This window comes from Aptenodytes patagonicus, chromosome 3, assembly GCF_965638725.1.
Source record: "Aptenodytes patagonicus chromosome 3, bAptPat1.pri.cur, whole genome shotgun sequence".
Classification (NCBI taxonomy): domain Eukaryota; kingdom Metazoa; phylum Chordata; class Aves; order Sphenisciformes; family Spheniscidae; genus Aptenodytes; species Aptenodytes patagonicus.
In genome coordinates, this window is record NC_134951.1 from 91722562 (window position 1) to 91750391 (window position 27830).

The 27830-nt window shown below is 40.1% G+C and overlaps 1 protein-coding gene across 1 annotated transcript in view; it reads left to right on the forward strand.

The window, feature by feature from the left end:
- Window positions 1-27830, forward strand: part of KIF26B (kinesin family member 26B) — a 299953-nt gene that overhangs the window by 175393 nt on the left and 96730 nt on the right. The window contains exon 5 of the mRNA XM_076334227.1: window positions 17257-17440. Coding sequence (XP_076190342.1) covers window positions 17257-17440 — 184 coding nt within the window. The remainder of the gene's footprint in view (window positions 1-17256; window positions 17441-27830) is intronic.

Genomic DNA, 27830 nt, shown 5'->3' on the forward strand with positions numbered 1-27830 from the left:
TTGTCATTCCACTTTTTCCTGTGACATCAGATAGAGAAGGGGAGATGGCATGGTCACATGGCCTATATTTATAATTCTTTAATTACCAGATGTGGTGTTCTTGAAGTTCTCGTGATAGTGAGTTTATCTGCAGCAATGGCAGCCAGCCTCTCTGTGCTTGCGAGCCATTTTCACTCCCAGCCAGGTGTTCAAGGGCTGATGCAATTCAGTCATGCTTGAAAAAATTCTGCATCTCGCTTGGTAAATAATGATAGTGTAATCATGTCTTGCCCTCCTAACACACTCCAGTGTAACCCCACTGGAGTAACCAGTAACCCCAGTTTGGCTGGCCGCCCCACCAGCCAACTTTCCTGGGAGCCTCCTAACAGTCCTATTGACAAGCTCCATTCACGAGCTCGTTGTCTTTTGTTCTAACATTAGGGCTTTCTGTAGTCTCCTCCTTCAAGAGAATGAGTATTTTCTGCTTCTTATTCCTTCAGCACCAATACAGGGCATACATCACGGTGTGGGATCAGGTCCACAGACAGGAATCCCTTTAATAACTCAGGAAATGCCTGTTCGTGAAATTTGTCCAGCCCCTTAAGGTCCCATTAGTCTCAGTAAGAGCTAAAGGCATGCAGCACACATCACAGGAGGTGCTTAGGTCCTTGCAAAACTGAACTTGCACAGCAAATTTATCATACATTCAGAAACAAGTGGTCTAAGATTGGCCTCAGTGAGCTTCAGAGCATGATCTTATCTCCTGAGATTCATTGAAACTGCCCCTAACATTATTGATTTGCATTTAAAGTGATCAGAGTGTGCCTCCATGCAGTGTTAGAGATGTGAAATATAACCATGCAAAAAGGCCCTGCAGATACACTGTTTCTCCTGGTATGAAATGCTGTCTAATTATGTGTCACATAGTCCAGGGGTCTTCTTTCCATATCTTCATTTGCAGAGGTAGATATCTAGAACAGAAAATAAATCCAAAGGGCAGTATAAATGCGCTCTAGCCCAGGGAACAGAATGGCAAATGAAAGTCTAACAGTGCAGTGGGCAGGAGCTAATAATAGAGTAAGGACTGTAACATCACCCCTGAATATTAGCGTGTTAGTGATGAGCTGAGTGCATTTCAAATCTGCCTGCTGTGTTTCCAATATTATTTGATTAAATGAATTGATGGGGCAGTAACCAGACAAAGCAAAAAATAGGTAACACGACATATATGTAAAATAGCTACAGGAGCACACAATGAAATGAAAGAAAAAAGAAGTCAGTGGTATTGATGACTGAAGAAGAGATCTGTGGGCCAGTAGCTTTGTCTGGCGCAGTGTTGTGCTGTCCCAGCTCAGGTGTGAAGCAGCATGATGATGTTTGCCCGAGCTAACAGGGCCCCAAATTGACTCCCTGCCCTGTGCTCCACAGCGCTTCTGTTCTTTGCTTCGTGCATGCAGGACTGGTGTGGGTGTTGATCTGTACAGGGGAAAGTGTGTATTGCGTGTGTGTTCACATATATCTAAAGCAGTCATTTTTGTTGTGGGGCATATTTCTTCTTGCCAAAATAATTGTATCAGTCCAGCTGCTCTTGTGTAATTGCAATTTTATCATTAGGTGGTACTTTACATTATATTCCCCAATTCCCCTTGCTGTTTGGGAATAACTGTACCAGAATAAATACCTTCACACCAAGAAGGTTATTTGCTATGACCATACTGCTGAAATTACAGTGGGATAACTTATGTTTAGACAGGAACAAAAAAAAAAGTATTTATATGGCATAAGTTAAGGCTTGTCTGTCTGTATCAGCTTTACAGTGCTTTTGCACTGTAGACACACAGTGTATACCTATTGCTTTCCCACCAAAGCACCATATCAGGGAGAAGAATAAAATTTTTATTTAGAAATTTAATTATTTCTTGTGGTGTAAAAAAGTTGTGTTATCAGCGACTTTAAGCTAAAGTACTTCCCCCCCCTGCCCCCAATATTTGTAGCCTTCTGAGTTGTAACATTCATTCATGAGTGACTGCTTGAGTGAGGCTACTTCAGGGATGCCCACAGTTTATGGTGATGTTGCAAGTGGACAAAACAGAAGGTTTACTAAAAATAACCTCGGTTCTGAACACATGGGAGGCCGTGCGGCTGTGTGCAAAGCTGTGCAGAGGAGTCCCCTGGCTGCTCTATCAGCCTCACTCTTCACTGCGAGTCTGATGGGTCCTGTTAAAGCCAAAGAACTGGTTTTAAACTCTGTGGCTCTATGAGAGGGTGCAGGGTGGTTTTTTTGGTTATGAGAAAGCAAAGTGCTATGATATGCTGGTACCTGCAAGCAGCCTTTTAGAGAGGGCTGATTGCAAGCTATGTATGCTGGGTATTAGGACACAGAAGAATCAGGGTGGGAGGATGAGGGGAGAGTCTGTCTGAGGCTCCTCAGAGGGTACTGCACAGTTTTGTTTTGAGCCCAGGAGGCCTGAATTGATAAAGCTAGGCAGCTTAAATAAGTCCCAAATGGATCAATACCTTACAGATAGAATGAAGTTTTCATTTTGATCTGAAGCTTCAACAGGAGAACGTTTTACTCCAGAGGAACTGGAGAGTTCTTTAATACAAGGAGGTGGCCCCAGACGTGCCAGATCAGTTGGGCAACTTCATTTTAACTACACTACCCAATCAATAAGGTTTCCATCCTCCCTTGTTTAAATCAGATAAAAGCATTTCAAGTGAGAGCAGAGTCTTGTGACATTGGAAACTAAATTCCAAGTTTTATTTTCTGGCTAGCCATTGTTGTTGTGGTTTAACCCCAGCTGGCAACAAAGCACCACACAGCCTCTCACTCACTTCCCTGAAAGTGGGATGGGGGAGAGAATCAGAAGGGTAAAAGTGAGAAAACTTGTGGGTTGAGATAAAGACAGTTTAATAACAAAAGCTGTGCACGCAAGCAAAGCAAAACAAGGAATTCATTCACTACTTCCCATCAGCAGGCAGGTGTTCAGCCATCTCCAGGAAAGCAGGGCTCCATCATGCCTAACAGTTGCTTGGGAAGACAAACGCCATAACTACAAACATGTCCCACTTCCTTCTTCTTCCCCCAGCTTTATATGCTGAGCATGACGTCATATGGTATGGAATATCCCTCTGGACAGTTGGGATCAGCTGTCCCTGCTGTGTCCCACTCACTGGTGGGGTGGGGTGAGAAGCAGAAAAGGCCTTGACTCTGTGTAAGCACTGCTCAGCAATGATGAAAACATCCCTGTATTATCAACACTGTTTCCAGCACAAATCCAAAACATTGCCCCAAACTAGGTACTATGAAGAAAATTAACTCTATCCCAGCCAAAACCAGCACAATTGTGTTAAGGGGTTTAGGGTTATTTAAAATGACCAATATACTGGATGTGTCAGGGTGATCAAATTTTCAGAATGGAAAACAAGGGCTTCCCCTGCTGCAAACACAGGGCGAGGGAGCATTTGGACTGCTTGTGCCTTGCTGCAGGTAGCTGTAGAAGGGCTAAAGGAACAAATTCATCTCTCTGTTATCTTCTGGTCTGGAAAGCAAAGTATACTCAAATTTTTCTGTATGCAGGATGCACTTTTCCAGATAACCAACAACGCAGACTGCAGGGCATCAACATACACAATCTATTTTCTCAAAAAACTGTGAAAAGCTACACTGCTACAATTCTAGCATCAGCTGATGGGTTTTGGGGTCCTTCCCCAAGGCCAAACTGATTCCTTGTAGTACTCTAGGCAGTATATACTCTAGGCCTTCTTCCATAAAGCCCTTATTCTGAAAAAATGTCCCAAAAAGATGAACCAACATTCTTGAGAGGAACCACAATGAAAGAAGTTTGACTAGAAAGCTCTATCCATGGAAATATGAGGCAACCTGAGCTTAGAAGATGGACAATTCTGGAAGAAGATTGCATCCATCTGCCTCTTGTTATTAGGAAGAAAGAGAATGCTTCAGTTTCAAAGATCAACAGTAACATAAATTGTGCAAAATTGGATTGATTTTTTTTTTGAGGTAGCTGTATAAAACCATTTAAGATATTTGAATCATAATCTCTTTGGTGGTGGGTTTCTCAAGAATATGTTGCAACATCATCTACCCTATAATGGGATGCATAAGAAGTCTTTGATCAGTAAACAGCTGCTTCATTCAACTCCATAAAAAGTTGGATGCAACAAAACTATAAGCCTCAGTGTGGTATGGAAGCACAGTAAATGATGAGGTGACTTTCCCTTGAATACCATCCACTGTCCATAGGAACTGCTGTGATGCATGAGCTATTTGCTGACCTCCTCCCATATTTCTCTAATCTGAGGTAGTCCATACTGTTCCTGGTATGACCAAGGTTTTGCTTTGAATGTGTTGCAGTAGTGCACAAAGACATCTGTGAAATTTGGAGTTGTGTCTCATTCTATTACACAGCACTTTACAACAGTGTCAAGTTAAGCTACAGTATTTGATCAAGGGCCTTTAATGGAGTGCCTAGCCAACGTCCAGCTGTGTGCTCATTAACAAAAGAAGCCCCAGCGCCTGACTGATTTTCAGAAATTCAGCTTAAGTGTTTTTATCTTTGACATTACAGAGATAGATACTGGTTTTTGCACCTTTATAGGTGATCTCTCTCTCTCTCTCTCTCTCTCTGCTTTTCCTGCCTGTGCATTTTCATCTTCAATTTCAGGGGCTGACTTCTACAAAGTGCATCATTGTACTCTCTTCATTGCAGAGGGCTTGATTTACCAGCACTGAATTCAAGGCTTCTGTTGATGCATTCCTTTCAAAGCAGTAGAGATTTACCATTCAAAACTAGAGTATCGCAGTGCTGAGTTTGTCCCAGGTGCTGTCTTTCTCCAGTTCTTCTTCTCCTGTCCTCTGGTATGAAAGAAATATAGTAAGAAATAAAATTTTTGCATATTCTTAGGGTGCTATATGACAGGGCCAAATTGCAGCTGTTTGTTGCAGAGAAGAGAGATGGTGGGATCTGGCTGCAGGCTGCCCTGCATCTTACTTCCTGCGTTCATAAGCTTTTTCCGTATAGAAAATGGGAGAGCATGATAAAATGTATTGTAGTACCATAGGTGTATTTTGGCAACTATAGGAATTTCTGAGGTAGGTGTGCAGAGAAAGAAGTACTGGGAATATTTTCCAAGTCCAACAGAAAACTCTTGACGTTCTGGTTTCCTGACTATGGGATATTTATTATGAAGGAGGTTAAGTGAACCAGTTTTCCAGACCTCATCAAAGAACGAACTTCACGGAGAAGTGATTCTGCTCTGATGAAGGCAATGCAGTGGCCTGATCTCTTGTGTCAGGGAGCTGCATTACTAAGTGAGAGGTCTCTTGGAAGGGTAATTTTGTTCCTTTTTCTTCAAGTATTCTCTGAGTTGTTGGTAGAGGTAATTTTTAGCCTACTGTTTGCTTTGATGATGAGGACCAGGATTTTTAGAATATGCTTTGTACCAAGATGCTGTAACATAGGGGATGTGCCTTTTGATAGGCTTTTACCAAGCAGCAGGTGCTGTGGGTCAGGAACCTTTGGGCCATTGGAGAGGGAGGAACCAGAAGACCATAGCTGAGAGCTGACCCAGCTTTCAGTAGGCCAGCTGTCCAGGAAGAAGATCTTCAGGTGCAGATAACTCTGGGCAAGCTTTAGGTATTTATTGAGCATGATCTGTCTTACGAAAGACAAGGAACAGAAAGTTTATCATGCTCCTAACCTTTGACTAGAGAATGGTGGAGAAAAACAATAGGATGGCAAGAGGAGAGCTCAGAGTTACGGCTGAATCTCCCCGCTTGGGAAATGAGCTTTCATTCTGATTGCACCAAGTGAAACGTTCATGCCTAGCTCTCATTAGAGCAAACAGCAATATTCTGGCCTGCAGATGATAAAAATATATGACAATAGCAAGGCCTGTATCCAAAAAGAAAGAAGATTAGATTTCTATGCATTTTAAGAGGGAAAAGATTTTTGTGGCTAATATTTCTGCTTGTATTTGTCATACCTAGCATGGACCCATGACACTCAGAGACTGCAGTCCCTTTGGTGACCTGGAAGAGCAGACAAGACCCTTGCTAATTCCTCTGATTTCCCCACACACATCCCCCCCATCAGTCTCAGCTGTATTTTATCAATATTGAACATGAGTTACTGGCACTTTATTCAGGTGGAACAGAGGTGTGACTATGGGTATTATTAACAAATCACAAAAGAGGTTGAGATGCAAGTGAAATCAAACAGCAAATACGTTTGTCTTCTTTATATGTGATAGGATGCATTGAGAGAAACACTTTTGGCATAAAATTTTGCACCATTGTAAATAACTTCTTTTCAAAAATTTACTTTTGCGGAGAAACAAAAATACATGTCAAATACTTGTTCAGTTCAGCAGTATGCCCAACTGTCTGAGAAGTGCCCTCAGAACTGAAAATTAATTTGCTTTCACTGAAATTTGTACAGGTAACAAGCAAAAAGCTGCAGATTAAAGGCTTTACATCTCTTATAAATTCTGCTTGTTGGTGCCTGTGCCACATATCTGTACAGTTCAGTTCTTTCTGGCAATGTCTTACTACTTTGTGTGGTGTATTTAATTTCATGTTGGTTTTTATTTCACTTTACTGGAAATAGAAAAACAAGAACAAAAGGTTTGTTTAAAAAATAACAGTAATTGCCAACAGTAATAGTGTTTTCCAGTTACGTAATTTTCCGTAATAATTCATTCTGCAGCATGATTAAAGTAGGTTAAATATTAAGGTCAGCTCCCAAAGGAGGTGGGGTCTGAGCTAGCAGAATGCTGAGCATTCCTGCAAGAGGCTGGGCGTATAGGGCTTCCCCTGCAAATGGTAGGATATAAGGACATTTAGTGTTGTGTAGAATTGCTTCCTGAATCTTCAGGAGATAGAGATAGAAAGTCTTATAACAAAACATTGAAGGTGACTTGGGTGAAATTTTTGTCAAATATTTTCCCCAGCAAGAAATGTGGATTTCATTCAAATTAAATTACTTCATCAGCTTCTGCTGATTTAGCTTATGTCCTCCCAGAAAGTAAACAAGAATCAAGAAATGTTTTAATGTGTTTTGGTTACACCCTTGCAAAAAGAAGTAGTTATTAACTTTGTCAGTTTGAAATTGTAGTTGGACATTTGCTTCAATTATATGTAAATTAATATTCTAAAAATGAAAACTTTAGTTTTGGATTGAATAAATTGCTGAGACTGATGCTAAGTGATTTTGTTGAAACTTTTCAGAGAAAAGATATTTTGAAAGAAAAAATAAAGCGTACTATTTTATTGCTTTCAAAATTGTAGTAACATTTCTTTCATAGCATCATTGGATCAGAGAGGCTGGAAGGGACCTCAGGGTGTTTCTAATCCAACCCCCTGCTCAAAGCAGGCTCGGCTCTGAGGTCAGACAGGTTGCCCAAGACTTCATCCGTTTGGGTCTTAAACCTCCCCAAAGACAAAGACTGCACAACCTTGCTTGGCTGTCCTCAGGGTGAAAAAACTTTTCCTTACACCCTGGCCAAACTTCTCTTGTTTCAACATATGCCCATTAGCTCTTGTTCTCCTTCCATGCCCCGGTTTGAAGAGCCTGACTCCGTCATCTTGGTACCCTCCTCGTAGGTACTTGGGGGATGCTGTTAGGCACCTCCAAAACCACCGTGACTATTTGTGTGCATCTGCTAAGGGGATCTAGATTAAATTACTATTTGCCACTGTGCATGAATTTTTTGTGCTTCAGCATATTTCTGTGAAGGTGGGATCATAAAATTTCTTTCTTTTGTTTTGTCTGGTTTGCTTATAAGCTGTTGGGGCTGGACTGATTTTAGCATGTGTGCAGTCTGTTAAGAGGAAGACCTCAGTCTTGGACCTTAGCATATTATACATAGTAATGATGATAGTCTCCAGTAGCTGAAAACAACTTGTCTCAAAGAATTATCGCTATCTCATGGTAGTGACTTAAATAAGTACAAGACAAGACTAACAGGAACTCTTAGGGGAAATATTTTTTACTACGACAGGAGATTGCTTGTCAGAGCTGGGCTTAAGTGCATTGAATTTCAGTGCATCTGCATTGTCAGAATAGTTTACCATTTGTATGCTGGTGTTATTTTAAATGTGCTGGCCTCCAAAATATTGATGAGGCAAAAAAAACCTGTAAAGCTTACCTGCCTTTTAGTCTTTTTATGTATCTGTTTAATTGTTCTGCCACCCGGAAAGTTAAACAATGACAAAATGGACTGTGAATCTGTGTGCTGGCTGCTTTTCTTCATGGTGTTATGAGAGGTTTTTGCTGAATGGGAAAGAGATGAAGCAAAACAGCTTTCCACACAGTGTGTGGTCAGGCCTTAGCATCCAAGGTAATAGAATAACTGTAATCAGATAAGCTCCATAAAACTTACAGTTAAAGAAATTGCTTTATGTGATTTTAAGGACTGTTACTAAATGGCCAGCGGTTTGTGGGCCTCTCAGTGCAAAGCTTCTGTTAGTCACATTTTTGAGTTGTCATAACTGTCATTACTTCTTGCTCATGAGGAGAGTCAGCTAGGGGCTGGCTAACCAGGAGTCCTGTCCCATGGTTTGAAGTTTGCTAGGTTGTCTCAAACATGGGGAAAATCTGTGTGCCAGCCATCCCTAGTGGTACTTTCAGGAGAAGACATTGTAACTGTACATCTATGCCCCTAATATTTTCCAGCTAACACTTGAAGACTGACAAGTCTGTTTCTTGTTTTACACAATAACAGTACAAATATAAAAGAGTGCACATCTCCTTTCTTATTACTTAGTGGCAATGCCGATGTCTTACAATCTAAATCTTTAGTATATACAGGCAATACTTCTTAACACCCAAAGCTTGAGCTTGGAGCTTGTTTCTGACCTTTCCTTGAAAGATACTAGTGCTCTTGCCCTCAGCTCTGTGCGACTGAAATTAAGGCTACTCTGGTCTGTGGTTGTCAGTCTCCTGCCTATGCAGTTTTCCCGTGGGACTTGAAGATGCATTGCCAAGTAACCATGGCAGTAATTGGTAAGTGCTTACATTTGAATTCATTTGAGTTATAGTAAATGTGGCTGGTTTTCTTCCCATATTAAACTAGTGCTAAACATCTGATTTTATTTTATCCAAGTATAATGGTTCAGCTTGCTTCATGCATTAAGCATGCAGTGACACATATCCAACTCATCCTCAGAGCTTTCCAGGAATGGGATAATGCTGTGAGCACTGTCATCTGTCTGACTACCATTTTTTATCAAAGCATTTTTCAGAGAGAAAAATAAGCTATATTAATAATAAAAACAACCTCTACGGACTCTTTAAAAAAATTGACTAGTGATTTGTCTTCTGTGTTTGAGTGCTGAACGTTTTTTTAGAGTTGGGTCCTTCTGCTGGTCACCAAAATCACTTTTCTCTAAAAATGCAGGTTGATTATGTGTGTCTGCAGTCAATAACACAGCAGGAAAGGTGAATCTGGTCATTTTTATAGTGTGTGTGGTGACCTGGATCAGTAATGCCTGAAATTTAGGAATAGTACTAAGAAGAGAAGAGAATGAGGAGGAAAAGAAATGGAACGAAAGGAAAGAAAGTAGAAATTATCTTTCTCTAGCTAAATGTATAAAGCTATTGAGTCAAGATGTAGTTTTCTTGATGGGTACTATTGATGGACAAGGATATGATTTCTTGTAGAAATTCCAAATATGATAGTTCATTTGATTTGTTTCTTTTTTGGCCAACGTTACGTCTATGCATGAGAGCTACTTAATGGTCCTGTTGCCAAGACAGAAGGACGTCTTTCACTGCATCAGGGTTTTTCAGGAACTTTTAGGTTAGGTAAAAAGATCGTTACTGGAATACAGTGATACCTGGTGAAGAGAATCTTGTGTATCAAACAGTAATGACATGAGAAGTGGTTTGTTTCATATCTTGTCATATCCTTCTGTAAAGCTGAGAGTTTCACCCAAGTAACAGCTGTGTAGAATATGAGTCCTCTGTCCTGCAATATGTGCTTGTGTAGGACTTGGAGCTTCTCATTAAGCTATTGGTCTTCAAGCATATTCTTCATCTTCACTTTGGTGCAACCTAGGAGCACTCTGTTGCCAGTGAATTTACACAAATTTGAACTTGATATAAAAGCAGGTCTGAGCTATTAATTTCACTAAGATTGCCTGTGTGCAACAAGCCTCAGATTTTATAAGACCTGTCCTAAATAAAGGTCGAAGCTCTATTTTGACTCTGTTATAATTAAATAAGTTAAAAATAATGAGTTTCTGGACAGTTACAATACAGTTCCAGGGGAGAGCACAGTCACTAAGGCACTGTGGCCAAAACATCTGAACTAACCACCCAAGAAGTGAAAGATTGCAGCCTGGGACAGCTTTATTGTTGCTATGAAATGGAATGCATGCATAAAAATAAAGAGAACAATAAGGGCAAGTGTTTACTGGGCATTAGAGAGATGTTTATTATACCTTCTACAGCATAAGCAGAAAGCTCAAATTATCTCCAGATTTTAAAGGCATTGTAAAATAATTAAACACAAATACTAAGAATCTTACCGGAACTACAAATCCAGGAAATGTTCCTCTGAGGATTCTTATTTCATTCTTTACATGTCTTACTAGGCTGCAACACCACAGCCCTGGGTTTGGCCATGCAGAGAATTAAAGTGGAGTAAAGTTATCCTGATTCTTGTTTGTAGCTTGTAAGTCCTGTTGGAAGGCAGGGAATGTGGGCTGGGAAGGGACATGGCAAGCCAGCTGCAAGATTTGTCGCTCTGTCTTTTTGCTTTCAGTCTGGATGAGAAAAACTGTTCCATGTAGAGGTATGAGAAAAAGCCCTTGGAGGTCGTTGTTGTTCTGCCATGGAGCATGCTTCTCAGGTGGTACCCCCATTTTGCAGCAGATGCTGCAAGGGGCCAGGTTGCCTTTCCACCAGAGCATGGCTGTCAGCTTGTTGGTTAAACATCCTGTAAAGCACCTCTGTTCTCTTTGCTTTAGAAGATGCAATGAAAGGCATGGCACAAAGGAAGCCATGGCTCCTGGCCAGGTCATTGCCCTCCAAATAGAAAGACAAGATTTTGCATGAAACCACATTTAGTACCACGTGCTTTAGATTTTAAGGTCGGGGAAGTGCTTGCCATAGTAATTCAGGCATATTAGCCATGTCAAATAAGTATGATTTAGAGCACCCTTTGGCACAAGCCAGTTCAGGAGGTTAAAGCAGTAACAGCCAAACCAAAATAAATGTGAGGAAAGAAGCAAGGGAGGGAAAGGAAGTACGCAGATAGGGCAGTGGCAGGTATGGGGCCTCCCCTTTTGGTGGTAGTACTCAGGTGAACTTGGCTGTAATGTCACCTTAGTGAGCCTGCATCACCTATACAGACGATTGGGAGAAACAGAATCACTTCTGGTGATGATTTGGAGAAGCTAGGTTAGATCCCTATAATTAGAAAATGTGAATATCCCATTTAGTGCCCCATGTCCAGTTTGTATAGGCAGCATATAACTGACATGATTCAGTAACTAGAGATCCTGAAGAAGCAACTGTTGAGTGACCCTGTGTAACCGAAAATCAAGGCTGGCTTTTCTCATAGAAAAAAGCCTGCGTGGTTGTAATTTTGCTGTATCCCGTTGGTTTTTACCTTACAGCTACATGAGGACCTCTATGATATGATAACTCACTTTATATAAACATATTTACCCAAAACAGAAAATACACTACAAACCCATATTTGAAAACATTTGAGTTGGAAATAATGAAAACTAATGGCAGGCTTCCAGTATAGTTTTGTTTGACATTCCATCAGTTAACTAAAATACTATGCAGACTACATTCTACTTAGTAGGTGACAGTCAAGAATTTCTACTTTTTCTACAGGAAGAATTATGGCTGGGGTTTAAAAAAAAAAAAAAAATCATCGGTATGGCTTTTGTTTTGAGGGTGAGGCTGGGTAATGCTGTATTTCACTTTTAGGTGCCCAACCTGAGACCATAGGATATGAGTGTTTCACGCTGGGTAACCAACACTGTTGGTCACAAATGTAGATGTATTTTATAACTAGTGATATATCTGCACAAATATGCTTAAAGAGTTTGTTCAGGAGACTGATTTCCAAACTCAACTTTCATCTATTTTCCAACCCAGCACTAAGATACAGCAGGCAAGGCAGTTTTGGATAAGTAAAGATAGTGTTTTAATTACTAGGGAAGATCATTAATCTCATTTGGGCTTGTCAAACCAGCACGTCCTCTGGTAAGCCATCCCTTGCACATGTAAAGTTCATACCTTACTCCTTGAACGATGCACCCAGCAGAGAGTATTTGTCTTATAAAATGAAGCTTATGCCTCCAAATAAAGAAGAAAGAGAGATTTTTAGTTTTAAAGAAAATTGCAAATATTTACATTAAAGTTAGCTAGTACATGACTGTTTAGCCTCCACATCTTGAGAGCCATTTTCTCTGTGGAAAATATGATATGAAAGTGAGCATATTTTCAATTTTTATTTTGACACAGAAATTGATATGCCAGCTTATTGGCCCCTATGATCTAGAATTCTGTTTCCAAGGGTGATAAGTACTGGATGCATCATAATGTAATATGAAACTCCAGTAATGAATAATTATACAGAGATACGCACCTAAGGAAATTTCTTCAGATGTCAGTGGTGAAGGGGCATGTCAGGTACTGAAGCGTGAGAGTTAGTGTTACTTATCAGTGATGATCTTTGCTGACAGAAGTGTGAATAATATTTTAATTATTCACTTAAATGTCTAATCACCTTCTGAATCTAACAAGCCTGGTGGCCTTACTGACCTCTACTTTGACAGTGAGTCCTAAAGTTTTAATTTTGTCTTGGATGATGTGTTGGTGAAAAAAAATTTCTTTTATCAAGCTAAATAGGTGTCCCTTAAATTTTATTAGCAGTGTCTGTTTTCTTCCTTAAGTGAGAGAAAGTAACTATGCCATGAGTTGGTATAGCCAGGCTCACTGAAGTTCATGATCTTACATGAATTTTTGCCAAATGAAGTCCCAGTCCACTCTGTTCGAGCTGGAGGCACACAAGCGTTATGTATTGCAGGGAGGCTTTATTTATTGTTCTTTTCTTTAAGTGCTGTATCACATTGTTTTGTTCTGTTGTTTTTTCTTCTCCCTTGACTATTGCTTGGTAACAAGTAGATGTATGGATTTGTCCTCAGTTTTTGAAGTTGCTTTTTGTGAGCAGCCAAAGTTAATTTAGAAACCATGAATTTTCAAATTGTTCCTTGCACAGTGTTTCCTTATGTGTGTTGTACTGTAACCATTACCTAGTGACTTCTCTAAGCAAGGTATTTACAGAGCTTTTCATAATGCCTTTTATTTTGTCTAAAGAGTTTCATCAGCTTCATTCTTGTATTGCTTATAAGTGGTATGAATAACTTTCTTAGCAGAGATCTTTGCATCGCCCCTAGCAGTGCTTTTGTTCTGTGTTAAAAATGGATTATTTAATCCATTTCTGTTCATTCATCTCTCTAGACAAGTTTTCAAAGAGCATGCTTTGCCCCCCTCACATCTCAGATTCTTCATTTCTTCAGTGAATCCCACAGAGGATCTTCAGCTTTCAGGAAGTTCCTATCAGTCATGAATTGGCTTCCAGTGTAGGGGAGTTAGCTCTACAATGAATGTGTTTGAAAATTGCAGCCTGCCCATGGAGTTTTAAGGGAAAAAATATATCACCATTTCTGCATAGGCAGGAGATGAAAAGCATTCTGATTGCCCAAAGATATACCTTATTAAACTTGGATTTTAAAAAACAAAAAGCAGAGAATGTCCTTTCAAGAAATGAACTCAGTCTTTGCTATGGATCAGGTGGACGTTCAAAGCAGTTCCCCTTTCCTGCCAGCAATCCATCAGTTTTATTTGGATTGAACTTTAATCAGCTTTCTAATGCCCCTCCTGCAATCTCAGATCTTGATCTTGTGCTTATTTCCTCTGCCACAAATCTTGTAAGCTTTCAAAAAGTCTGCAGCTGTTTGTTTACATAGGGACTCTCAGGAAAAAATAATTGAAATTAACTGAAGGTGCGAATCCAAAGTATATTAGCTAAACTGGATTAAATCTGCATTACTTTGGAAGATAATTCAGCAAAATGACATTAAAGACAGTTCGGTTGTGAATGAGTGTGTCCACACAGTGGTCTAATACAGTTTAAATTATGCACTTCAAAAATTTAATTTGGATCAAGTTCCTTGTGTGTTTCTGCGGACACAATCCCTACCACAGCCATGCCGTGCACAGCGGGGAAGTGGTTTGCATTGCGCTGGAGCCCACTGCGTGCCCCTGCATAGTTCATAGCTGATATCACTTGGCTCAAGTGGGATGTAATGTAACTTGGAGTATGATCAGCTTATTGTCAATACATAAAGCCATGCTGCCATCATTGCCATTACCATTACTGCAGTAGTATGCATAGTCTCAAGTGGAAATCAGAGTCCTATTATACTAGATATTAAATGAAAACAAATTAGCTGTCTCCTGTACAAAGAGCAGAGCCTAAACAGCTGCTGGCTGGGCTGGGCAGGCCGTGAGCGCCGCGGCAGCAGGTCTCCCAAGGTCCAGCCTGGTGATTTGCCTGAGAAGTCTGGTGGTCCACAGAGTCTGCATGGGAGAGCCAGGCTGCTGACTTGCCTTGAAAAGTAAAATGTGAGAATTTCTAACCTCCTATGCTAGATCACAGGGCCAAATCAGCTTCAGCTGGCATGACCAACTGTGTTCAGAGCAATGCTAGCCACCCAAGCTGAATGATTTTACTCACACAAATGTGCTCACAAGAAAGCCACATTGTATATGTTTGTGTCATATTGCAGTCTACATCTGGTTAAAATATCCTTCTCTTCCCAATTAAATGCTCTGGGAATTACCTGAGGCTTATTGCCTTTTTGATCCCCTTCAAAATTCAGTCAAGTCTGATAGGGCTTGTAAATTATTTTCTAGCCTGCCATGCATTGATTTTCTCTCCTTGGGGAAAATCAGAAAACGCCATGAAGTTGTGAGATATAGTTCATTGCTTTTTCATACATTTTGCCAGTTGCAGGCCAAAAATATAAAGGAAAATGCAGGTTCTTCCATTTGAATGCAATCTCAAAGGTTATAACTGTCAAACTAGAATATAGTTCCAAGGTTTTGAAAAGGCCAGGTACCTCCAACAATATTTTTTCTCTAAGAAAATGCCAGCTGTGGGCTTGGGTGGGTCAAGAAGCTGTTTGTATTACACTATCAGCTTTGTAAAAGGAACAGCAAATGCTGGAGAAGCATTTAGTGGCAAGAGGAATAATGGCTCTGTCAGTCAACTTAGAAAATGTTTTTTTTGAAATGTATTTTCACCTGAGGTGAGTCAATGAGACCAGACATATGACCAGAGTGGGTGGAGCCACTGCCTATATTTAAGACTGGACTACTGGGCTTGACCACAGGAGTAAATTTTTCAGTATGTTTGGCCAACATTTGTATTTTCAATTGTTGCACATAGTACAAGATTTTGCTTAAAATAATTTTGTAGTGAAGCTGTGATATACAGAAAATCTTGATTCAGCATGGACAACTTTACAAAAGTATTAGTGACTGACAGTATGGAAGCTGAAATCATTGAATCCTCTCAAACCATTGAAATGTTGCTAGGAAAAGGAAAAATTGGTGCTTTTTGCTTTGGTTTTGACCAACACATTTGGATTATGTTTTCTATGAAAAAGAAAGCAGACTCTTAAAAGAGAGGACCAGGTTATGAACTGCAGTCAGTAGGCCAGAGGGAAGGGGAAGGGCAAGGACAAGGAGGTGGTACAGAAAATTCTGAGTCATAATTCTCTGTCAGGTCAATTAAAATCTCCTAGTGTTTCTCTTTTATTAAAAACTAATCTATCTGGAACTGCTTTGCACTTGCCATAGGCTAAAAGAATACATACTGGCAGTGCACACACGACCAGCTGACATACGGCAACTTCATGCCCAGCAGTAATTTGTTCATGTGTCTGAGACATCTGATACAAACACAAGGTACTTGCATACTGAAATGAGTATATATATATATTTTTTTTTTTTCAGTCTTTTTTCCCTGACTCCTTGGAATAAAATAATGCAATTACTTTTGTAAGTTCAGTGTTGGGTAATATATACCGATACCAGTCTAATGGAGATAAAGCTTCTTAAAACTCAGGAGGATTTAGAATTATTGGTCTTGACTGTCACACTTCAGCAAGGTAAGGAGAGCTACTGTCAGCACAGACTACTTTTATACCTATCTTAAGTCACAGTTTGTCTGCCAAAGCAAACAACACGAAAGTAGCCTCATGAATTGTTATATCCATCTCTCCTTTGAGATGGTGCTCCAGCTGACCTGCTCCATTTAAAGTGCTTGTTTTACAAAAGGGAATCCATGGGACAGCATGATTAATATTAACATTATCCTTGGGCAGTGCAGAATGCACAAGTGTTGGAACAAAACAGCTGCAACAAAGGCTGAATGTTGAATTGTGTCTCAAAATAAAACATTTTGCAAAACAAAAGTACTGAATGTTTCTGTTCCAGAAAAGTGTAGCTTTTTAATCAAAGTCTATACAAACTTCAGCATTCTTATCTAAGAATACTGTAGTATTAAAACCAGTCTTCATTGTTTTCCCTGCTTAGTGGTTAATGCAGCTGTAGTTGGTATGATTGTTTCCATCTCATTGCAAACAGCAATATTTTCATTGGTCACCATTTGTTCAGTTTTTAGACTGGCTTATGTTTTAAGAGGTGATAAAAATTTAAAACAGCTAGTGCGAGGCTTCTTACACCTCAGCAAATTCACCTGAGCATTTAATACTAATTAACTTAACAGTGGCTGCTTACATCCAAATATTGCACAAGTATTCATTTTCTAATCAGAGGCTTATGAATGACAAACAATTCTGTGTGAATCAGTTGGTGACTGAACTTGATTTTAGAACATAAATTGCTGTATAGCTCATTGATGTAATTGGAGGTTTTGGAGCTTTCTTGAAGGCTGAATTGTTTCAACAGATGAGATAGTGACAGAGGCCTGACTGTGACTCTACTTAATGCAGACTGTGTAAATTTGGAGCAACTTTATGAAGTCAGTGGCGTTAAACTAGTAATAATGAGTGAAGAACCAGAATTATAAAACTGTTAGGATCAATGAGGTCAAAACTGAGATCCAACGTAAATAGTTACCTGATAAATACCTTTATTCTTGACCACTTGTGGTGTTGTTTGGTGTTGTTTTAGCTTACTCTTGTCATTTTTCCCACAGAGCTGCTCAGAAATTGAACCTGTCTTCCAAAAAGAAGAAGCACAGGCCTTCTGCATCATCTGTTCCTGAATCTCCTCTCTTCTCTACCAGCTTCAGTAGTATCCTTCAGACATCCCCACCCCCTGCACCGCCATGTTTGTTGAGGGCAGTCAGCAAAGTGAAAGACACCCCTGGTTTGGGCAAGGTAGGCCTTGCGAGTATCACTAAAACGCTTCTTTTCTTTGGGAGAAGATTTTATCCTTGCGCAAAACATTAAGGAAACTGGAAGACCATGTCCTTTCTTGGTTGGCTTTACTGTAATTGGTCTCTGAACACGTGTACAAAGGCCTAACAACGTAAGTTACTTAATGCAAGTGAACTTCTAATAAAGTTGAAGTTGACTTGAACACAGCCAGACCTAACTGTGCAGTAGTGATACATTTCAAGGCCCAGCTACACTAAATGCACCTGCATTGGGACCACAGTGCTGCTGGGCAGTGATAATGTCCATTCTGCTAGGGTTTCTGGAGCACTTTGTCTCTGGCTGTGTTTAAACTGTGTAGCAGTTGCTTGCTGTGGCATATTCTGAGTTGCTGATCCCCTTGCTGTCCAGACTGGTGTCTTGGTTGGACACACTAATTTGCTTCTGGCTCATGTTTCCTGGCTTTCTTCCAGTACAGTCAGGACAAGGCTGGGCCACGTACCTGAACAAAGCCTATGCTGGTAATGATGAATTGCTCCTTTTTCCTTCTGTCATGTTATTTCCTCCCATTCTCCATAATCATACCCTCTTAAAATGCTCTTTAGGTGCATACTTATGATCGAAAATGGTTGAGGCGATGGAGAAGGTGGCTGTATAGTTTGCTGTTGTTTTGTTGTTTGTCTGAGTGGCCCTTCCTTTTTCCCTCTCACAAGTGGAGAGCCTGGCATATTACATCTGGGAATACATGCGTGCAGTTGCTGAGGACAGCAATTTGCTCTAATCGAGGTAGTTTCTTATGCAAGCATCTGTGTGCGTGGCTTTTCTGTATTCATTGAATACTAAGCAGTGACAATGAATTTGGTGAAAATCTTTGTGTTTAGAAGAGAAATTGTAATGTATGATCTAGGAGTGCTGAGCACAGGATGGGCTTCAGAATTTTCATTGCTGATTTTGGTTACTCAGTTTCTTATATTGTGCAGTTCCAGTGGTTTGGGGTTTTTTTCCAAAGAACAACGGTATTACTTTCATGAAAGGTTTAATGCCTGTTTGAAAAGGGATTCCCTCCACATAGGGCTCCCTTTCTTTCCTCTGGCCTGGTAGGTGGGAAGAAATGTACAAATCTGTCATGATCTTATAAAAGTTGGTAGTGATGACTGACTTTAGTGGGAGGAAGAATAAGCTTGAACCTGTTCATTTTTGTAAGAAGCTGCTATGGAAAATATTTACAATAGAAGCCATCCTCTCAGGATTCTTACTTTTCTGTGCTTAGGACAGGTTATATCTGAATAAAAAGAAAAATTCCATTGAGGAGTAATGAAGGGTGTGTTCATGAAAACAAGTGACTAATTTCCCTTGTTGAACTGTGTGGGCACTTTTCCTGACTATCGTTTTTCACCCTTCCCAAGAAAAGGGTCTATACACAGAGACACAAACAGCTTTGTCAAAACACTGCAAGCTTGATCTGAACCTTTCTTTCTCCTCTAATCATTTGTTTCCAGTGGACAGGGCCTGGGAAACAGTTTTGCAATATGCCCAAACAGACCTATGATTTGCTGCTTCATCAACACCATGTACCAGAACAGGCTCCAGGCTTTCCAGCTGTATAAGTAAGACTGAAATTTTGCAGTCCAGCCGATGAAGGAGGATATTTCTTTTCAGTTTAAACTTACCATCCCATAGCTATCAGAGTATATGAGAAATAGCTAAGAGGTTTTAAAAAACGTTTTAACACACGCTTCTCCAAAGTAGTAAACCAAATTCATATAGTTCATACAGTCAAAACAGAGAAATTTTTTTTTCCACATTTCTGTTAGCAAAAATACGTCTAACCTGCAGTTTCTGGAATTCGGTTATTTTTCACCTCTTTGGTTTCTTCTAGAAGTCACCCGGTAATTATGACCTAAAGCTCATATACTTTCATCAAAGTTTCCCATCAGTTTACCTCTGTAGCACAATTTTCATTTTAAAATGTCAGAAATAGGTGCGAGGCACAAGAAGTAAATAACTGCAGGATAACAATGTAATTTATCTATCAGACTGGGAAAACTTCAGATGAGGTAATGGAATTTCCAGCTTGTTTGCTTTGAATTTTTATTGTTGTTATTTATATACGTTCTGTTCAGTTTGGTTGGCAAATGTTTTGATAGGAGCATGCTAAAAACTATGTTACTTTTCTCAGCATTTTCTCTCATATAGTGTTTTCTGTAAGGGTATAGATTTGTAAAATGTCGACCCGTGTGGAGGAAGTGGGTTCAGGGAAGCTAAATGTTATTTTCAGTTACTTAGGTTTTTTTCTGGTTTGTGTTTAAATAGCATTTTACCAGCAATCCCAGTGTGATAAAACTCTTGTTTCACTTTGGGTTTTAGTGGGATGGGCAATTTCTGACATGACAGTTTGTTACTGGAAAGTCTGGTTCACCAGAACTGGAAGGCTAGCCGTTGCCAAGGACTCTGGATTTCTGAGACCCCTGGGGACAGCTGCACACAGACTGCCTCGGGAAGGGCTTCCCGGAAGGCAGGCTCTTTGCTAGAGGGCTGGGAGCCCCAGCATAGACACTGGGTGGTGCCGGCTTGGTGTCCGCTTGAGAGCTTTCAGTTTGCCCAGGGTAGGTGGGTATCCAAGATGCTGCAGGATAGGAAGTCAGGTACTTCAAAGCTTAGACTTTGAGGTTAAATCTCATTTCACAGTTTTCTAAAACGAACTTGCCACCAAACAGTTGCCATTTTAGATTTTCACTTCCACTAGAAATTTCAAATATTCTGCTTCTCTTTGCAAAATTGATGACAATGATTTATTTAAAATTGTAGAGTTTCTCAGCTGTCACGTGCAGGCATATAATTTTTGTGAGTTAAACTAGGAGGATTTGCCTATCAGCAACGTATTTAAAAGTTAATTAGCAGCTCAGTTAGTATGGATATGGGTACAACTGAAGAGTCTAAACTGACAAAGAGAAGAGAATTAGAGAGTATATATTCAGGTTGCATGCATCACACCTTTTCTTACAAAAGGCCTTGCAAATCAAACTGTACCAGCCTGGAATTTGGAAGAAGTATTATTTTAAAGCTAAAGTTCAGCTTCACAGAAGGAGACGATGATATTAATAATGAAATGTTGGGACTGCATAATCACCATTTTACTTCCATGTTAGATACACCATTGGCCCTAGCAGAAATACAGCAGTGGCAAAGTGAAATAAAGTAGTAAAGGATCAGATTCTTTGTTGCACTCATTTCCAAAAAGCTCTCCCTGAAGTAAAATAAAAGGTTTGTGACCATGTTGCAAATATATTAACAGTGGTGCCTGTATGGGTCATAACATACACATGTGCTTTCGGTTTGCATTTGCTGGCAGAGGGAGCTGACCCCAGGTGGTAGTGTGGTATCCCCACAGTTGTTTTCTGAGAGCAAAGAGTTTTCTTTTGGGCTGAGCGACAGTCCTGCTCCATAAAGTGCCACAGCTTGAGCATCACTTTTCCTTCTCTCTCTGCTGTCTTTGAATCATCATATTCTGAGTGGCAGATTGCTTTCGCTGGGTTTACACACAGAGAGAGTGCCACTGTCCTCGATGACTGTATGTGCAGTTTCCCCAAGTCCCATTGTTTTCTGGAACATACTCCTTAAGTCTGTTTTGTCCTTTCTGATAGTGAGCCAAGAAACAGAGCACAAAGGCTTTACATGCAGAAATAATGAATTATTCCATGACTGCACTCAGATTAACTAGTGTAAGGGCATTCTAGTAAGGTTTGCTTAGGTTTGCCCCCCAATCTGCTTCCCTCCTCCTCCTTCCCTTCTCCTCCATTTTCTGTCAAACAAAACCAAAACTAAACCAAGACTTTTGATGAAAATCCAAAATGTTCTTTCTGTGAAAGATGTTGTTTTGCTGAATCGCACATTACCCATGAAAAACAGCTTGTGTGAAAAAATTTCTGCCAGCCTTAATAAATAGGTTGTTTTCAGGTGGCACAGGGTTTAGGATGAATGGGTGTGGTCTCTGTGCTTTCTTCCATTTGTTATTTTTCTGTGTGTAGTCTTATAAAACTCTGTCACTGCTTTGACTTTTTGTGAATGTCACTGGGAGCTGATACCCACTTCTCCGAGCCCCACTGAAGGTTCCCACCGTAAAGGCTGGCTGGTGAGTATCTCATTTGGTGAAGGAGAACACAGTTGCGTGGGGAGAAGTGTGATACTCCTTGCCTCTTTGGAGGCAGGAGGTCCACAAAGGCAGAATACCACTGATAATTAACAGGCGGAGTCTTATGCCTTTGGCCTAAAAAAGGCAGTGGTAGTATCATTGTTAAAAATCAAAAGATGGTCTTAGGTCATACCATCCCACTTTGTATATTGATCATATAACGTGCTACTATCCTCTTAATCCAAGTGGCTAGTCAAGATGCAGTGCTTTGCAGATTTTTTCCAGATAGGGAAAGAGATTATGAAGGTAATGGATCAGGTATTGTTAGTGCAATTCAGTTCCTTTAGAAGGAAATACAAAATCTTTAATGCCAACAGAGAGGAGCGACCAAAGGCAATTTTCCTTCTTACTCCACCAGGTCCTTTCAGCTAGGAGTTCAATGTCTCATTCCTTCCTCTGCTTAAGGGCATTTCTTTGTCCTACACTACCAATGTTTGTTCAAGTTTTTCTTCTCCCTGTTGTTCTTTCTGTCCCTGCTTCTCCACTTGTGCTGTTTCTTGTTTATATGTACCCCTGCCAAAAGTAACAGTGAAGAAAGCCCTACTGCCCAAGCAGTTTGGGTTTCTGAGTAGATTCAGAACTGTCTTTTGCGGGGGACAGAAGTGTATGCCAATGCCTTGGGTTTGCAAACTGCTAGTATTTCAGCTGTCCACTGCCCTGAAATAGTTTATTGGACTTTTGCTAAGTAGGGCAACAATTATTGCACTGGCCTTGACATGCTTTAATCCAAGCTATAACAGCGCAATACGTGTGTTAATAATGAGTAAGTATTCTATTGGCTATAGCCTGTATGAATCATGATTTGAATAATCTTTGTCAAAAGATGTTTTCAATAGCTGTGTCAACCCTTTGTATCAGTGCAGTGGAAAATAAAGAGACATTCTTAGACTTATGTGATTTGCAAAGTTGATTTGAAGGGAACAAAATTGATGCACATCTTGATTAAGTCCAAAAGATATAGGAAACCTCCTTTTCTACGATCAGACTTTGCATTTTGACTAGCTGATTGGTGGATGTGAGGATTTTTTTGGCAACATTATGGTACACATTAAGCAGGTGTTTATGAAAACCTGTGTTAAGGTCAGCAAAAAACCAAGCACAACTTGCAAAGTATGTTCTGTATTTCACTTCACTGCCATCCATCATGAAGGTTTTTCAGAGAGAATCAAAGAGGTTCTCTTTCCTTTGTAAAGCAGAGGTTCTGTCTCTTTCATCACTTGGGTATATAGGGGGAAGAAGTTAACAGTTAGATGACAAATGCAATTTTAAACCCTTTATCACAGAAAACAATTTCTGAGGTGAAAGCTGGTTTTGCCCAAAGTTACCATGGTTACTGAAAGGGGGGGGGGGGGAAGGATGATCCCTTGAGGCATATAAAGGAGACATATGTGTTCATCTTTGTTGTCAACATGATTGTTGTACAAATTAAATAGTTAGTTCCACTTGGAATGAAATCCAGGTGGCCTTTTGCCCTCCAGACAGAGTTGCTCAGAACTGGGATTTTCCTCACCAAATGTACTGTTTGGACCTGGTGGAGGCTTTCACGCTTTTTGGCTAGATTCCTGCTAGGTGGGCTTCTCTGGGAGGAGTTTTAATACCTCAAGCTGCTTTAAGAAAAAGGTGAAATTAATATAAGTTGGAAGAATTGCTATAAACAATAATCTCTTACCCCCCTCAATCATATTTTCTGTGCACACTTAGTTTGTCTTTCTCTAAAGTAAAGCTTATCCTGGATGTGGAAGTACCAACCCAGGCATGCCAGGAGTCTGTCAGATTGCATTTTGGTTGGCTTTGAGGTTTAAAGAAAGACGTATTTTAAAGACATTTCTATGCAGTCATGTTTCCACAATTTAGAGAACGGCCCTGATTGCTGTTCCATCTCTTTGTGAAGTGCAGAAGGTGCTACTTCATGGGAGCTAGGAGCACATACCAACCAAGCCTGCTAAGGGAAAACCTGGCCCATTGCCTAAACTTTACACTATCCAAGAGAGAATTCCTGCATGGAGAAGCAGGGCTGCATTTCTGCCACGTAATCTAGCCAGCCCCTTTAGGAGGGGAAGATTAGGTCTTGCCCCTACCTATTAATGAGCCAGTTTAAGGGCAGTGGGTCCATTTTGGCCCACCTGCAAGCTGTTAAAAGCTTAGGAAGTGGCTCTACAGTTCCTGGCCTGACAAGCTGTCATTCCTGATAATGGGATTCCTAAGGTCAGTTGGCAAGGAGCAGACCCCAGAGAGACGAGCTTGTGGCAAGTGGATGCTAGCGTAATTGTTTCCTGGAGCATTGCAGATGCAGGCAAGTAAATGGAGGTGGACACCAAGGAATAGGCTTACATCTGAAATGGGAAAATTGAAGGCAGAATACCATTGTTGTCCTTACATCTGACTCCACAAAATGGAGCAGTTCTGTTGTATGGCATTAGGAGTGCTCCACTAACCTGGGCACTGATTCAAGCATGATACTAAGGTATCTTTCTCTTCTCTTAATTCCTTTGCCTCTGCTGATTTGCCATAAAATAAAGCCATCTTTCAAACTAGTAGACATCTCCCTTTTCACTGTGTGAAAACAGCAACACAGAAAGTGAGTTTTTTCTAGAGAGTAACTTACAGTCCTTAAATGAAACTCTTGGCTTTGGAAAAAAAGCATCTCTTTCCATATGTCATAGAGGAAGACTTGTACCCAAATCTGAGCACAAACTATTGGTGATAGTAAATACGGATAAGAGACTGTTGCTCAGTAAATGACTTTTTTGCCTCAAAGAATACAAAAAATGGTGTTCCTCCCCTTAGTGACATCTTCGTATGTGTATTCGGAAATCGTACTGATGAGTGAGCTTGTGAGCATGAGAGGTGGATGGAGGAGATTTCCAGGTGAAATTGAACTGGACAGACAAAATATGAAAAAGGCTATACCTCACTTGGATAACATTTTTTATTTCTGTGTTAGAAGAATCAGTCCTTTCCGTGATTCTTTTATAGTACACTTCAGCCAGGGAAAGAGCTGTAAAGCCTAGTTTTGTATTGTTTACCTTGGTCTGTTTTGATAAATTTTCCTGTAAACATTGAGGATCAAAAGAAAATTAGCTTGCTCAAATTACTTCAGGCTGTGCTACTCGATTTTGTACGTTCCTAAGTGACTTTATATAGCACCCTCTGCATTGTCATAGATGCATGATTTTATGCCCAGCAATCTATAACTTTTAGGTTAGTTAACTGTTTTCTTGATTGAAGTCACTTAGTGGCGTGAATGACCATAATTTGTAGACATCTGGTTGGCTATGCGCCTTATAAACAAGGCCCACATGGGTCAATTAATTTGACTGTTTCAGTGTTGTCAACCTAATGAAGCTACAGAAATCTTTAATATTGGTCACCTAGTAAGTATGCTTTAAACATATTCTCATGTTGTTGAAATAGTATGACAGTACCGTGGCCACACTTTAAAATCTCTTTAAATATTGAAGGTTATGCAATTTGAATGAAAATTACTGTTTTTTTCTAGAATATAAAACCTCATTGTTTTTAACACTTTGATTTCCTCAAAGTTTTTCTGAGCTATTGTATTTTTATTTCCTTTGCTTTTCAATTTAGGTTGTACTGCTGGTTGATATTTTGGGGCATTAAGAGAGTTCTAGTTAATGACTTCCACTTTATTTCTAAGACTTTCAGTAGTACTTTTTGAAATGTCCCCTTCTTCCCTGCCCTCTTCCTTACACTTCGCACTCCATTAAATTAATTTTTAACTCCATGAAGAAGAGGTTAATATAAATCAGGAAAGTCAAGATCAAAGAAACTGAAAATTACAAGGGTGTTTCTCAGACAATGCTGAGGAAGGAATTTAAATGCTGAATAGTTTGCTAAACCTGGGATCATGGTAAGTTTTCTGAGATCTTATGCAAATTGCAGGTGCTGTACTTCAAGCACTCAGCTGTAGGCCTTATTCCATTTTTTTTTTTTTCTTTAAAACTTCCTAAAGCTCTTCTCCCAGCCTTTTCCTTTTGTGTTTGACTCCTTTCAGCATGTGTCTGAGAGTAGTGCTTAGTGGTGCAGGCGGGATGGTGACACTGCAGGAGGCTCCACTGTAGCACTGCTGCAACATCATGGGCTAATGATTTGGATGAGCCTCTTGATTCAGCTGCAAGGTTATTCTGCTTTCCATTATCCTAAAGGTCTGGGTTTTACCTCATTTCTCTGGTACAACATTGACTTAAATAGATAACGAGCTCAGCTGAGGAAGAACCTAGCGTGAACTGTATTTTAATACTGACAATACCATTAGAGATATCTCTTCTCATTCACCATCTCCCCCTTTTTTGCCTTTTCCTTTAGGAATCAAACCCATTTCTGGGAATATCTCTCTAGAGACATTTATCAATTTTTCTGTGCTTCTGTTATGAGAAGCCTGTCTCTCTGTGCTCCAAGTCATTATCTCCCTGTCTTTTTCCTCACTCTTTAGTGCCGCCATTATTGCACTCCCTTAGGCTGCGATTCATGTTGCTAGCTTAAGTGAACTGATCACTATCCTTCTGATCTAGGCTGGTCACATGAATTCCTCCCATGGAGGAATGGAGAGAAGTGCTACCTATATTAGGATGGGCTGACTTGCCTACCAGATGTTCCTTTCTTTTTCAGTTGATTACAGAGGCAACCTAGACAGCTACCTTAGAATGAGCTATCTGTGTTTTGGCTGGCTCAAGTAAGGTGAAATTAATCTCTCCCTGAGTAGGAAGAGTCTCTTCTTGTGTTCTGCTCTGAACCTTTAACTTTAATAGAAAACCAGCTACTGGGATATATAGTAACAAGATGCTTGCAGAAAGTTCTAGATACTTGTATCTCTCCTCCAGATGGAAGTCTGCATCCTCTGCTTTCCAGTCCAAGAAACATTGGAGGCTCACTGTACGGCAGCCAGGTCTGGTCGAGCAGACCTGCATGCAACCGAGCAGATTGCATAAAGCAACCAGACCTTCAAGGAAAAGGACCAAGCAGGCTTTTGCACACTTGGCCTTATGCAAACCAAAGAAAAGTTGAACTGATCTTTATTGATTTAAAGACCGGAGATGTTCAGCTGTAGTTCTGCCAGGATGGATCTGTAAAGCTGGTCGCAATGTGCACACCCATTAGATTAGAGCCTCTGGCCCTCAGGTGCCCAGACTCTCATGGCTCTGTAATGTGACCTGTGAATCGCTTCCAGTGAGAACTCCTTCCCAGAAAGGTAGGCAGTGTGGTTTGGGGTTTGGAAACATTTCATTAGTGGATCTGGATTCCTGATACCCAAATGCCATTTCATTTTCCAAATGTTAAATAGACTTTCTCTTCTGTATTGTTGCTAAAGTGATTAGCAGTTAAAAGATCTTTCATTGGATAGCGAGATAGGAAATGCCAGATGTGAAAAGCAATACTTTAATGTTCCCATTTTTCTTTATGAAACAATCTTTCTATATAGTAAGGGTAAAAACAAAGTTTGAAATCATTGACCTGTTTGATCTTAAAAAATTAGGAGGTAGGTTAATACATTTTTAAGGCGTGTGACCCTCAAAACCTCTCCTGTAGTACTCAGAAGTGAGAAACGGAGTGGGTGCACCTGTGATGGGTGGATGGGTAGGTATATGTGTAATTCACACTATGCATACGGTGTGTACATTTGTATCTAGAAACATACATAGGTGCATATATATGTGTGTATAAATGTATTCATCTCCTCCTCCCCACCAGTACAGTGGGAATATATAGGAAAAAGCTATATATGGAGTTTCTGAGCAAGTTATCTGAAAAAATTGGGAGGCTAACTAGCTACAGACTTGCTTTTATTTATAAATGAGCAGATTTTTTTTTGAGAGAGAGAACTCAACATTCCCTTAAGACATTCCCAGTAACCTCTCATGGATTTTAACTACAAATAATATCCTTCTTGCTTAGCTCAGTCCTCCTATATGTTGCATGATCTTTTTTCTCCTCTGAGGTGATTGAAAATGCTCATACAAATAGCAGCATTTTACATTAAATTCTCTAGGTATCTGTGAGGCTCTTGCATTTCTGTAGATCCCAGTTGCTCTCATCCATATTAATTGTTGCTGGATTTTTCCACAGATCTGCTCAATTTACAATGTTTGTACTGAAGGGGAGACACTTAGAAAAAGATGTGGTGTCAAAATGTGGTGCATATTAAAATGCCAGGAGGAAAGCTGTACAATAACCTTTACAGCA